At 42.8% G+C, this 13,975-nt stretch overlaps 1 protein-coding gene across 2 annotated transcripts in view; it reads right to left on the reverse strand.

Annotated features, from left to right (window-relative positions):
* DNMBP (dynamin binding protein) overlaps positions 1 to 13,975 on the reverse strand; it is a 125,595-nt gene that overhangs the window by 29,788 nt on the left and 81,832 nt on the right. For both annotated transcript variants that reach the window (XM_047760121.1, XM_047760122.1), the window contains one exon: positions 263 to 456. In XM_047760121.1, the coding sequence (XP_047616077.1) occupies positions 263 to 456 (194 nt within the window). The remainder of the gene's footprint in view (positions 1 to 262; positions 457 to 13,975) is intronic.

Raw genomic sequence — 13,975 nt, forward strand, 5'->3', positions numbered from 1 at the left:
TTCAGGAGCCACAGAAACAAGAAATGTCCTAGGAGTTATCGCAGTAGCTTAAGTCAGTAAGTTAATAATGGACTTCATAAGCGACAGGATGACGAAGGCTTAGGTTGATGACACACATATACCAGGGCTCTTGAATTAAGAGCACCAGGCATGGCCTTTATTTCAAACCCAAAAATATTTGGGGTGAAAGCTCCCCTATCCTGACATTTCAGGGATGGAGAACCATGTTGAAAGCAAAGCTAACCTCCTCTCCAGTTCCCACCTGTGCCTGCTGCAGGGGTATCATGATCCGCTCAATACACATTTCCAGATCCCGAATGTAGTCTCTTTCTGTCTGAAGAAGTTCTTCTATCACCTTGGTTCTCTTCTCCAGCATCCTCTGCTCTGGGTTTTCAGTGGACACAGACCCAGAAGGGGCCACCGGCGACGAAGACTGGGAGGAGAGGAGCGTCATTTCTAGCAGGGAAGAGAGAACTGGTGGGAAAGCAGGCAACTGCAACAGTTTGAGTTGAAAAGAAGACAGTCTTTGAGAACCAAAGGTCTCACATCTGTCAACCATCAGGAAATGTGATCCCCAAGTCATTTCTAAGCATGAAGAGATGACAAGCTTAGAAAGCCGTCCCTGCAGAGAGGAATTCTCTCATCGGAGCGATACCATTTCTAGGACCTGGCCTAAAAAGGAGCAGCTGGCCCATTTTATGAGGGCAAATTAGTGTCCACCACCTCCTTGGGAGAGAGGCTGAAAGAGGTGCTATTCTTATAAAGAACTTCTTTCACTTGAGTATAAAACCTATTTCATGATCTTAGCAGCAGAAATACCAAACTGGGTATTTACAACACTGATACAGTACATTAAAAAGAATATTCTGGGGAACATAACAATGCCAACTAAGGAGAAGACAAGAATCAGGTAGGCATTATCTGAGATCTGGGTGAATGTGAAAATTGTTTAGATTCTCCCTACTGAAACACTAATGAAGACTCACAAACAAGTTTTGTTACTTCAAATGTCCTGGGAGATACAAATGAACTCTAAATATGAAGTTCTTTAATAGTATTCTCTTTTCTTTCCTTTCATTCTTTTTTTTTTTTGGCTTTTTAGGGCCATACCCGAGGCATATGGAAGTTCTCAGGCTAGGGGTCGAATGGGAGCTACAGCTGGCGGCTTACACACACCACAGCAATGCCAGGTCCGAGCTGTGTCTGCGACCTACACCAGAGCTCAGAGCAATGTCAGATCCTTAACCCACTGAATGAGGCCAGGGATCAAAGCCACATCCTCGTGGATACTAGTCGGATTCATTACCACTGAGCCATGACGAAAACTTCTCTTTAATAGTGTTTCCAATTTAAAAAAAAACACCTCTATAGGGAATTACCGTTGTGGCTCACAGGTAACAAGGCAGACCTAAAAAAAAACACAACAGGAGTTCCCGTCGTGGCGCAGTGGTTAACGAATCCGACTAGGAACCATGAGGTTGTGGGTTCGGTCCCTGCCCTTGCTCAGTGGGTTAACGATCCAGCGTTGCCGTGAGCTGTGGTGTAGGTTGCTCGGATCCCGCGTTGCTGTGGCTCTGGTGTAGGCCGGTGGCTGCAGCTCCGATTAGACCCCTAGCCTGGGAACCTCCATATGCTGTGGGAGCGGCCCAAGAAATAGCAACAACAACAACAAAAACCAAAAAACCCCAAGAAACCACTATAGAACCACACTACATGATCCGAAAATGAAAACCAGTTTGTACTTTGTCATTAGCTTTTACAAACACCTGTTACTGAGATACATCTGATGGGAGGCTTAATTATTATCTTATACATAAGATGATATGGCATTTGTTCATTCAAATGAATATTAAGGAGTTCCTGTTCTGGCTCAGCGGGTTAAGAACCCAACTAATATTCATGAGGATGAGGGTTTGATCCCTGGCCTTGCTCAGTGGGTTAAGGATCTGGCATTGTGGTGAGCTGTGGTGTAGGTCGCAGATGCGGCTTTGATCTGGTGTTGCTGTTGCTGTGGCTGTGGCGTAGGCTAGCAGCTTTAGCTCTGACTCAACCCCTAGACTGGGAACTTCCATATGCTGCAATTGCGGCCCTAAAAAAACAAAAAAAAAGTGAATAAATAAATAATGAGTATTAAATGCTAAAATAAACAACTGAGAAAATTTCAACAGTGAAGCAATCTCTGCTGTTTATTGCAAATTCCTTAAGATCCACTTTAAAAAAAATTGACAAATTTGGTAAGTAAACATACTGGCAAGGTTACAAGATTACAAAAATATTTTTACCCAGCTCTAAGAAGCAAACACACAATTGTTCAAATTAGTTATGGAAAATGAGGCTTTCACAGCAGATTTTTCACAGCAGTCTCCCCAAACCTTCCCCACTGTCCCTTCTCCAAGAATTTAGGAAACATTCCAATGTTTAAAAAGTGCAACCCAGATTCTGGTTTCTAAAAACTATTCTCCACTAAAAGGAACCAGAGTTCTTTGGAGAAATGCTCTCCTTTCAAGGCAAGGAAAATGCAGATGAACCTGAAACATCTTATGGCAGAAAGGAAGGAAGTGCTGGACAAAATGTTAGGGCATGTCAAGAGGGCATAAGGCCAGCCTGAAGGGGCTCCTAGTGGCCAATCTGTACAATTTGAGCATCAAAATAAGTAAGCACGGCAATGGATTGTAACCCACTAAAACAAGAATCCATGAGCTCACATCAGTAATATCTAAGTACATAAATAAATGGGGAGAAGAGAAAGCTCTTTCTTATGGTAGAATGTCAGCTAATAAACATAGAAGAAACAATGGAATTAGAAAAATCAATATTCTGCCACTATCAGAATAAACTCTGGAGGAATTCCCACTGTGGCATAGCGAGTTAAAGATCTGGTGCTGTTGCAACTGTGGCACAGGTCACAGCTGTGGCTCAGATAATAATCCCTGGCCTGGGAGCTTTCATATGCCACGGGTATGGCCAAAAAAGAAAAATAACACAAAATTTGGAGTTTCCACTGTGGGCTCAGAGGTTAATGAACCCGATTAGCATCCACGAGGACACAGGTCCGATCCCTGGCCTCCCTCAGTGGGTTAAGGATTCGGTGCTGCCGTGAGCTACTAGCGTAGGTTGCAGACGCAGCTCGGATCTCACGTTGCTGTGGCTGTGGTGTAGGCCAGTGGCTATAGCTCCAATTCAACCCCTGGCCTGGGAACCTCCAGATGCCATGGGTGGGGCCCTAAGAAGACAAAACAAAAAACCCCCACAGAATTTGGTTCAGGCACATACAAACCCATCAATGGATGATTCTGGTGGTGGTGGTAGGGTTCTGATGATGATCAGGATATCTGCATAGTTCTGAACTAGTTATTGTAAATTATTTACTAATTACAAAAATGAAAAAGTGACCACATAGTGTATAAATGGGTCACACCATCACCTAGTAATCAAAATTAACACTACCAATTAGTGACAGACAGATATCATGGGCATCCAAATGTCATGTCTGGAAACAACACAGTATCTCTTATGCAGCATCCCAGTCAAAGATGTATAATCCGAAAAGAAAGCTGAGGAAACCTAGACGTCTGTATTCTTCCAAACGTCATGTCATAAAACAATTCCCAACTAAAGACAACTGAAGAGATGATAAGTTACATGCAATGTGTGATTCTGAACTGAATCCTGATATGGGAAAAAAATTGCTACAATGGACCTTAATAGGACAAATTGATGAAACTGGAATATAGATTCTATATTAGATATATGACTAAACCAAATAAAAATGTTCTGAAATGCGAGTGGTTGTGCAGGTTAACAACTTGAAACAGTGTCCCTGAGGATGTGCGTTCAATCCTTGGCCTCATTCGGTGAGTTAAGGATCTGGCATTGCCACAAGCTGTGGCAGAGGTCAAAGATGTGGCTCGGATCTGGTGTTGTCATGGCTGCATAGGCCATAGCTGCAATTCCGACTGGACCACTGGCACAGGTACTTCCATATGCTGCAGGTGCAGCTGTAAAAAGAAAGAAAGAAAAAAAACTTCCTGAAATGGATAGCTACACGTCAAAGAATGAAATTGGAACATTCTCTAACACCATATACAAAAATAACTCAAAATGGACTAAAGATCTAAATGTAAGATTGGATACTATAAGACACCTAGAGGAAAACAAAGGCAGAACATAAATCACAGCAATTTGACATAAATCGCAGCAATTTTTTTGGATCCATCTACTAAAATAAAGGAAATAAAAGCAAAAAGAAACAAATGGGACCTAATTAAACCCAAAAGCTTTTGCATAGCAAAAGGAAATTCTTTTTTTTTTTTTTTGTCTTTTTAGGGCCCCACCAGCAGCTTATGGAGTTTCCCAGGCTAGGGATCTAAACAGAGCTGTTGCTGCCGGCCTATGCCAGAGTCATGCCAACGCCAGATCCTGAACCCACTGAGCGAGGCCAGGGATCGAACCCGCAACCTCACGGTTCCTAGTCAGATTCGTTTCCCTTGAGTCATGACATGAACTCCAGCAAAAGGAAATTCTTGACAAAACAAAAAGACAATCTACTGAAAGGAAAAATAGTTGCAAATGATATGACCCATGAGGGATTAAAATCCAACATACATCAAGAGCTCATAAAACTCAACATCAAAAAAAAAAAAAAAAAAAACCCAAAAAAACCCCGATTGAAAAAATGGGCAGAAGGACTGAATAGACATTTTTCCAAAGAAGAAACGCAGATACTCAAGAGGCACATGAAAAGATGCTCACTATCACTACTCAGGAGGGAAATGCAAATCAAAACCACAATGCGCTATCACCCCACACCTGTCAGAATCGCTAGCATCAAAAAGAACACAAATAAATGTGGGCAAGGATGTGGAGGAACCTGGAATACTGTTGGTGGGAATGTAAACTGGTGCAGGCACCGTGGAAAACATTATGGAGGTCGCTCAAAAAACTAAAAATAGAACTACCATATGACCCAGTAATTTCACTCTTCAGTATATATCCGAAAAAAAGAAAAAAAAAAAAAAACTAACAACACTACTTTGACATGATACACACACACAAAGCTACTCAGCTACAAAAAAGGATGAAGTTTTGTCATTTGTAGCAACATGGGTGGACTTGGCATTGTGCTCAGTCAAATAAGTCATACAGAGAAAGACAAATACTGTATATCCATTACATGGGAAATCTAAAAAATACAAAGAGCTAGTGAATATAACGAAAAAAAAGCAGACTCACAGATATAGAGAACAAACCAGGGGTTACCAGTGGGAGCAGGGAGGGGCACAACAGGGATGGGGGGAGTGGGAAGTACAAACTACTGGGTATAAGATAGGTTCAAGGGGAGTTCCTATCGTGGCTCAGTGGTTAACAAATCCGACTAGGAACCATGAGGTTGTGGGTTCCATCCCTGGCCTTGCTTAGTGGGTTAAGGATCTGGCGTTGCCTTAGCCCTGGTGTAGGCCAGCAGCAACAGCTCTGATTAGAGCCCTAGCCTGGGAACCTCCATATGCCGCTGGTACGGTCCTAAAAAGGACGAAAGACCAAAAAAAAAAAAAAAAAGGCTCAAGGACGTATTGTACAACACCTCGAATATAGCCAATATTTTTTGTAATTGTGAATAGAAAGTAGCCTTTAAAAACTATACAAAATTTAAAAAAATATCTCCTGAAATGACACATCTATCGTGGTCATGTAAAAATACCATGTTACACACTGGTGATTATAACTAAGAGGCACAATATATGCAACCTAGTGTTAAAAAGTAAAGGAAAAAAACGTGTGTGTGTGTGTGTAGAAAGAGAGAATGAAAACGAAAACATGGCAAAATGCTAAATACTGGCAAATGTGAATAAAGAAAGATCTGTGTACTATTCCAATTTTCTAAAAATTTGGTATTATTCAAAATACAATGTAAAAAGACAATTGGAAAAGTTCTGTTTGGGCTTTGTTTTTTTTTTTTTTGGTCTGAGCCCTGTGACACATGTATGTTCCTGGGCCAGAGATCAAACCTGCACCACAGCAACAACCCAAGCCCCTGCAGAAACAACCAATGCTGAGCCTTAACCCACTGCACCACAAGGTAACTCTGGAAAATTTCCTTCTTGAACGACTTTTTTTGGTAGAATGAATGACAAAATTTCAAGCATAACTCTTATTTCATCAGAGTAATAAATTATGACTAAATTAACTACAGTGTATGTAAAATTGATTTTCAATGGTCTTGTTTAAAATTTCCTTCTTTCATCTTTTTAGGCCCACACCTGCAGCATATGGAGGTTCCCAGGCTAGGGGTCGAATCAGAGCTATAGCTGCCAGCCTACACCACAGCCACTCACAGCAAGGGGTATCCAAGCTGTGTCTGCGACCTACACCACAGCTCATGGCAATGCTGGATCCTTAACCCACTGAGTGAGGCCAGGGATTGAACCTGCGTCCTCATGGATACTAGTCAAGATTCATTTCTGCTGAGCCACAACAGGAACTCCTGGTCTTGTTTTAAATTCCCTATGCAGGAGCTCCCATCGTGGCACAGTGGTTAACGAATCTGACTAGTGAACCATGAAGTTGCAGGTTCGATCCCTGGTCTTGCTCAGCGGGTTAAGGATCTGGCATTGCCGTGAACTGTGGTGTAGCTTGCAGACATGGCTCAGATCCCGCATTGTGGCTGTGACGTAGGCTGGCAGCTACAGCTCCGATTAGACCCCTAGCCTGGGAGCCTCCGTATGCCACAGGAGTGGCCCTAGAAAAGGCAAAAAGACAAAAATAAATTTTCTATGCAATTTCAAAGTTATAGAACTTCAGTCCCATATGCAGTTTCAAAAGCAGCAAATTGAGAAGAGAAATTCATTTTTAACCCAGAACCAAAAAGCTCTGGAGAGGGAGAACATTTACTGAATTCCTATCACCTGCCAGGCACGTTACATATTATGTCCCTGAACTCATTTAATAGTCACACCAAAACTTTGAGGCAATATTATTTCTTCTATTTAACAGGTAAGAAAACCTACGCTTTGAGACTGACCAATTTGTGCCATATTACATAGGGAGTAAATGGCAGTTCTGGAATTTGTAACTAAATATATTAAGATCCAAATCCTGTATTGAAATCCACTTACTCCTGCACCATTTTGCAGTTAAGATTCCCCCAGCCAGGAATCTTAACTAAAAAAAGGCCTGGGGTTTATTTGCTTCAAATCTTAAAAATTCCCTGGAAAGTATTATCTCCCAGGAATCAAAGTTCTATTAATTTATAATACTTGAAAGCATAAAATACCAGCAAGCACTCATCAATTAGAAGCCAGCAACTTACACTGAGACTCAACTAGATTTTTATTTATATTAAGAGAGAAAAAGAAATGGTAACAATTATTTTAAAATATCAGCATGCTGGAGTTCCCGTGGTGGCGCAGTGGTTAACGAATCCGACTAGGAACCATGAGGTTGTGGGTTCGATCCCTGCCCTTGCTCAGTGGGTTAATGATCCGATGTTGCCATGAGCTGTGGTGTAGGTCACAGACTCGGATCGGATCCTTCGATGCTGTGGCTCTGGCGTAGGCCAGCGGCTATAGCTGCAATTCGACCCCTAGCCTGGGAACCTCCATATGCCGCAGGAGCGGCCCAAGAAATGGCAAAAAGACCAAAAAAAAAAAGAAAAGAAAGAAAGAAAAATCAGCATGCTGTGGTTTTTTTCCTGCAGGCAAACTGATAAACTCTTGAACAGCCTTTAAAAAGTGAAAAACGAGGACGTCCCTGGTGGCTCAGCGGGATGGGGGTCCAGCATTGTCACTGCTGTGGCTGAGGTCACTGCTGCAGTGCAGGTTCTAACCCTGGCCTGGGAATTTCCATGTACCACAGGCTTGGGGTGGGGGGGGAGGGAGGCAAAACAGAAAAGCAGTTTAGCTCAATTAAAAAGCCCTGTGGGATGTTTTTTGCTAAAAGGCAGTTCCTGGGACCCACCCTGGAGATTCTGATTCAGCATATCTGGGTGGATCTACAGTTTTAACAAAATGCTAGGTGTTTCCGAAGAGGCAGGTGATCTCCAGGCTCCACATGCACATTAATTCTCAAAGATTAAATCAAACTTGGACTAAATGGCTTGAAATGGTTCCAAATGTAAAACTGTTTTCCTATTACTCCAAATATATTCTAAGGGGAAAAAAGTGATCTACAATTTTAGTGTCCAGGACACCCAAATGAGAGAGGGAGCCCCTACTCTCAGAGCCTCTGAATCTCACATCCCCCTACCCCCCGACACTTTGGCTGGGGAGCCCCGGGAAAGTCCATTTTCCTCTGATTGAGGAAATGTCTTCATCTGTAAACTAAGGATAACACCTGCTTTCCAGAACTGTTGAGCAAATTAGACAAGTTAGTTCTTTAAACAAGTTAGTTCTTTTCCATGATGGGCCAGAAAATGCCACCTGCACCAGGTTAAGTTAAAATGCACCAAGGAAAAAATGGTTCCGATAACATAAAATTTCACTTTTTTCTTTCCTGTCTTTTTAGGGTCGCGCCCGTGGCATATGGAGGTTCCCAGGCTAGGGATCGAATCAGAGCTGTAGCCATTGGCCTACGCCACAACCACAGCCACGCGGGATTTGAGCTGCAAAATTCCACTTTTCTGCAGGAAGAATAAAAAGTCTGGGGATGCAGAAGCACATGGAAGAAACTGAGGCCCGGTACCGGCCTAACGATAAAATGTTCAGATTAGCTCTATTTTCTTCCTAGGTTGGCCCTGGAGGTGTGCTGACTGCACGAACACACCACTGGGATAAAACAATTAGGGATGGTTTCCCCCACCCTGCAAGCCCCAATTCCACTCTTTTTCAAGATATTTGCTCCCCTCAGTTGAGTGCAGTGTCACCAGGCTCACTCCTCAGTGTTCCTAGGAAGTGCTTCAGTTAACCTGCAGCTTCCCACGACTCTACCAACTTTAAAGCAGAGTTAAAGAGAAAAGCCACTCACGCCTCCCTTGCCTCTGAAAGTTGGCTCCGTCTTTGCTGGGTTAAATCTCTGAACTCCCGGCGATGTCCCAAGTGGCACTTGAACGAGGAGGCTAACTGTTCTACCTGCTTTCGTGGTGCCTCCAGCAACACCAGGAGGTACCTACGGCACCAAAATTATGGTGCAAGTGTTCCCAAGGGTGAAAGGGCAGGCAGGCAGGCAGAGTTGAATCTTCCCAGACCTCTGGAATGCTCCACAAACCCCTAAAATCCTTTGAATAGGGTAGGCATTTCCCCCAGGCTTTCCCATATTTACATATGAATCGTCCCGAGTCCCCCAGGCTATCACAACGGGGCCAGTTCTAAAGAATGGAGCTGGAATCCTCCGCGTCCTGGACTGAGCTGCAGAAAAGTGGCCCAGCTCTGCTCAGACTCAATACCTTTTCCCGATTAGCTTTCCTTTCCTCATCCTAAAACAGCCAAAATTTCACCCCAGGCGTTTTTAATCCAAGAGTCTTATCCTCTTTTCCTACTCCTTGCAGCATTGTGGTTTTTTTGGGTTTTTTTTTTTTTCTGGATACTCTGATTTTTCAGGGAAGAATTCTTACAATAAGAGGGAAAGATGCAGAGTGGGCAGCGTTCGTCTACTTTTCTGCTCCAGGACCTCTCGTTCTACACAGTCCCTCTCCCTGTCCGGAAGCAGCCCTCACTTACTTTCCCCAGGGTTTGGCCACTCTAGGTACCTCACCTAAAGCCTTTAAAATGCAGATCTCAGAGGGATGGTCCCAGGACGGCAGGAACAGCACAAAAGAATTCACGGGAACTGGGAGCCAGGCCCAGAGCTTACAGACATTTACACATTAAAAGGAACGAAGGAAAAGAAAGTTGCAGAACAGCAAGCCATTTCTGTTTGAAAGAAGAAGGTGGAGGAAGAGGAGAGAGAAAGAAAGGGAGAGAAAACATGCAAAAACCTTTACATATTTCCGTAAACACACATGTAATATGTAAGCGCACAGAAGAAAGGCTGGGAGGAAAAAGCACTAAACCAGACAGAGTTTGTCTCAGAGAGGGAACTGGGATTTGGGGTAGAAGGATCAATGGGACTTGAGCTGAATCAGTACTTTTTAATCTCACAAGAACCGATTAATGTAGTGCCAGTAATTTAGGACTGTCATGCTAGCCCATTTTAAACAATCTCAGAGAAGACAACTTCCGATAAGGAGCCGTCCCACTGTTACCGGGACCGCACCATTGACCCCGGAGGCTTTTTCCTGAATGGTGAACTCCCAGACTGTCGCTTCCCTCCACCATCAAATGATGCTCCTTTTAGCTATAAACTTTTAACAAATATTTATATGGCACTTACTCTGTGTGTCAAGCATTGTTCTAAGCACTTTATAAATGCTGGCTTATTTAATCCTCATAACGATCCGACTATGGTCCCCGTCTTACTGATGAATGAAGAGAAATTTAGTAACAGGCCGTGTGTGGAAGATTCGGTCCCACACTGGCTGGAAAGGCTGCAGTAGCTATTCTGCCTCTAGCGCTTTTTCCAGGCAGGCAAACTATGGGAGTTGTAACCTGGAAATCTACTTGTGGGTTTGGGTGGCCATCTGGTAGCTACTGATAAAACAGTGAGATTTTCAAGCACACTTAACCTCTGAACAGCCTCAGTCACCCACCAATAAGACTGAATGGTTACGTATTTAAGCACCTATACATATGTTCCTATCATTACAGCTATGTAACTCTATTCAGTAAATAATCCCACAGAAAGAATCAAATCTAGCAGTGTCGGACACAGTCATTATTCAGTAGTATTTCAAATAATTTATGGCAGAAATTATAGGCAAGTGAAGGGGAAGCCCCATGTACTATGTCCTTTGATGGATCTTTCTGACTTAAACACTGATCGTCTTATATAAGGAAAGGGAGAGCCCCCACCCCACCCCATGAAACTTCAGCTCCTTCCTGGGGCATCCAAAGAGATGGGGGAGTAAAGAAAAACCTTTAATACGTTCTCTACTTCTTACCAGAATAAAAGGCAAAAACCTTTTAACTCAGAAGCCTACTTTCGGGGATTTATTCTATGTAAATAGCTGGACAAACGCAGAAAGAGGTACATACAGGGATGTTCATTAACGCATAAAGAAAATTTAGAAACAACCAAAATCTCTCCCAAGGGGGCCTGTTAAATTATCAAGTATCTGCTAACAGAATACTCTTACAGCCATTGAGGTATAGATTTATTTTTATTATGGAACACTGTTCTAATGCATATCATTAAATGGAAAAAGGTTACAAAAGGGTTTTAAGAGAGAACTGAAATTTGTTAAAAAGGGAAAAATATTTTCTTTTTCTTTCTTTTTTGCTTTTTAGGGCCTTACCCGTGGCACAGGGAGGTTCCCAGGCTAGGGGTCAAATCAGAGCTACAGCTACCGGCCTACACCAGAGCCACAGCAACGCAGGATCTGAGCCGCTGTGACCTACACCACAGCTCACGGCAACACCGGATCCTTAAGCCACTGAGTGAGGCCAGGGATCGAACCCTCAACCTCACGGTGGTTCCTAGTCGGATTCATTTCCGCAAAAAGGGAAAAATATTTTCAACGCACGTATTTAAAAATGAGAAAGTCTAGAAGGTAACACAAACTCTGATTTTCTTCCTTTCAATTTTCTGTATTTTCTAGTTTTTCTCTAATGAACATGTAATACTGATACGACAAAGAAAAAGAACGGGAAAAAAAATTTGCTATGAAACAAGAATATTCTAATACAGTCCGCTTTCCAGCACCCTGTTAATCTCTTTCAAATTCATTCTTCACTTTTTAATAATTTGAGATTTCTCAGAAAATGGGGAAAAAACACTGTTGAAATAACCATTTGCTAGTCTAATAGGAAAAGCAAAAAACCCTGCCTGCTAAGCAATGTCCAGAAAATCCAGCGAGGAAATGACCTTTGGAAATCTGCGCATATTCCCCACCAGGCCAAGTGGGGAATAAATCCTGGTTTTCCGGGCAACCGCATCACTCCAGCCGGCCCACCCAGCCCCCACTACCTCTTTTCCTTCGGCACCTACTTCACTTGTGTTTGGAGAACGCTTACCCTGCTCAACGTTAAACTTTCAGCACTGGGGTCCCTGGCTTTTCTGCAGGACTCACGGCCTGCTCTTCCTAAATCACCAGACTTCTGGGAAGCATCTATTAGATTTTGGTCCGAAATCTCAACAGCAACTGAAGAAACCCTCCCGGAACCTTTTGCTCAGTAACTGCCCTGCCTATTTTGGCAAGTAGCCTCCCGCATAATCCCACCTAGCTCAAACCTAGCTCAAAGCTTCCCATTTCCCCCTTCCTTCTTTCTACGAGGGCCAACCCAGGCCTTTAGAAGAAAAGCAAACCAGAGTCAAAGACCCAGAGTATAAGAGGCTGCACCTTTTTACGCTGACAGGATAGCGAAATTAACACTCGATCCCCTGAAACACCATTTGTGAACATTTGCCAAATCCTAGAGAGGTGTGCTGTCGGTGTTGCTTAAAACGATGAGGTTATTATTCCCGATTCTTTAGGCATCAGAAGTGACATAATCGAGAGGGCAAAGGTAGTTTTTGTAAAATAATAGTTAGAAATAAACTATCACTGTTTTAATAAGTAATTTTTGCATAGAGTCAGCCAACAAAACTTTACATGAAAACTTTATTTTCTAAACAGACACACACCTGATTTTATACTTACTAGGCCTCCTGAGGGAAGGTATGATGGCTCTCATTTTACAAATGAGGAAGCAGGGGCACAAAGCAATGAAATGACTTGCCTGAGACCACACAGCTAATAACTATTCAAAACCAGCATCTCAAACGGTGCTTTCCATTAAATGTTAAGGCCTGTTTGGGTTACACGTCTTTTCGATATGAGTATGGCTGTTTCCTACACTGTATTTCCATTGTTGATAACAACACTACAGTGATTTTGCTCATTAACAAGGCTCTGGCTATTTTCCTATCCTACTCTATAGAACCAGACTTTCTTCAGCTTCTGTTAGGTAGGTTATTTTTATCCCTTCCACTTGCTCACATAACATTTTTTTTTCTTTTTCTTTCTTTTTTAGGGCCACATCTGTGGCATATGGAAGTTCCCAGGCGAGGGGTCGAGTGGAAGCTGCAGCTGTTGGCCTAACATCACAGGGACAGCAATGCCAGATCTGAGCCACATCTGCAACCTGCACCATCTGGCAATGCTGGATCCTCAATCTACTGAGTGAGGCCAGGGAGGGATAGAACCTGCAGCCTCATGGATACTAGCCAGGTTCTTAACCCACTGAGCCACAACGGGAATTCCTGTTCTCATAACATCTTACATATCTTTTAGAACTATGTACAAAAAGAATTAACCTGAGCTATAATCCTGTTCAAAGTTTTAATTACAAAAATGTATGAATATTGAATAGAGAGCTAGGAGATGGGGCAAAGGAGGTTGAAAAGCCCTCCAGAGCTTTCTTCTACCTAAAGAAAGTCATTTCATCTGTCTGGTGCTCAGGAACAGCAAACCAAGTGGGGTGAAACTAAGTGGTCTTAGACATAAATTCATGAAACAAAACAATAATACCAAATAGAATGAACTTAAGTATTACGTATTTCAATAACATAAATTTAAAAAGGTGAACCCAGTCTCTCAAAATAAGAATTCTTTCCAAATGTGATCCACTATTTGATGGTAAAATCTGATTGAGCCTGGGATGGGAGGTCCATTGCCATGAGCTGTGGTGTATGCAGGTCGCAGATGCGGCTCATATCTGCTATCTGGTATTGCTGTGCCTCTGGCACAGGCAGGCAGCAATAACTCTGATTAGACCTCTAGCCTGGGAACCTCCATATGCCGCAGGTGTGGCACTAAAAAAGGCCAAAAAAAAAAAAAAGACTGGGGTATTGGTCAGTTTTTTTTCCTTTGTCTTTTTTGGGCCACACCTGTGGCATACAGAAGTTCCCAAGCTAGGGGTCGAATCTGAGCTGTAGCTGCTGGCCTACACCACAGCCACAGCCACAC

Source organism: Phacochoerus africanus, chromosome 15, assembly GCF_016906955.1.
Source record: "Phacochoerus africanus isolate WHEZ1 chromosome 15, ROS_Pafr_v1, whole genome shotgun sequence".
Classification (NCBI taxonomy): Eukaryota; Metazoa; Chordata; class Mammalia; order Artiodactyla; family Suidae; genus Phacochoerus; species Phacochoerus africanus.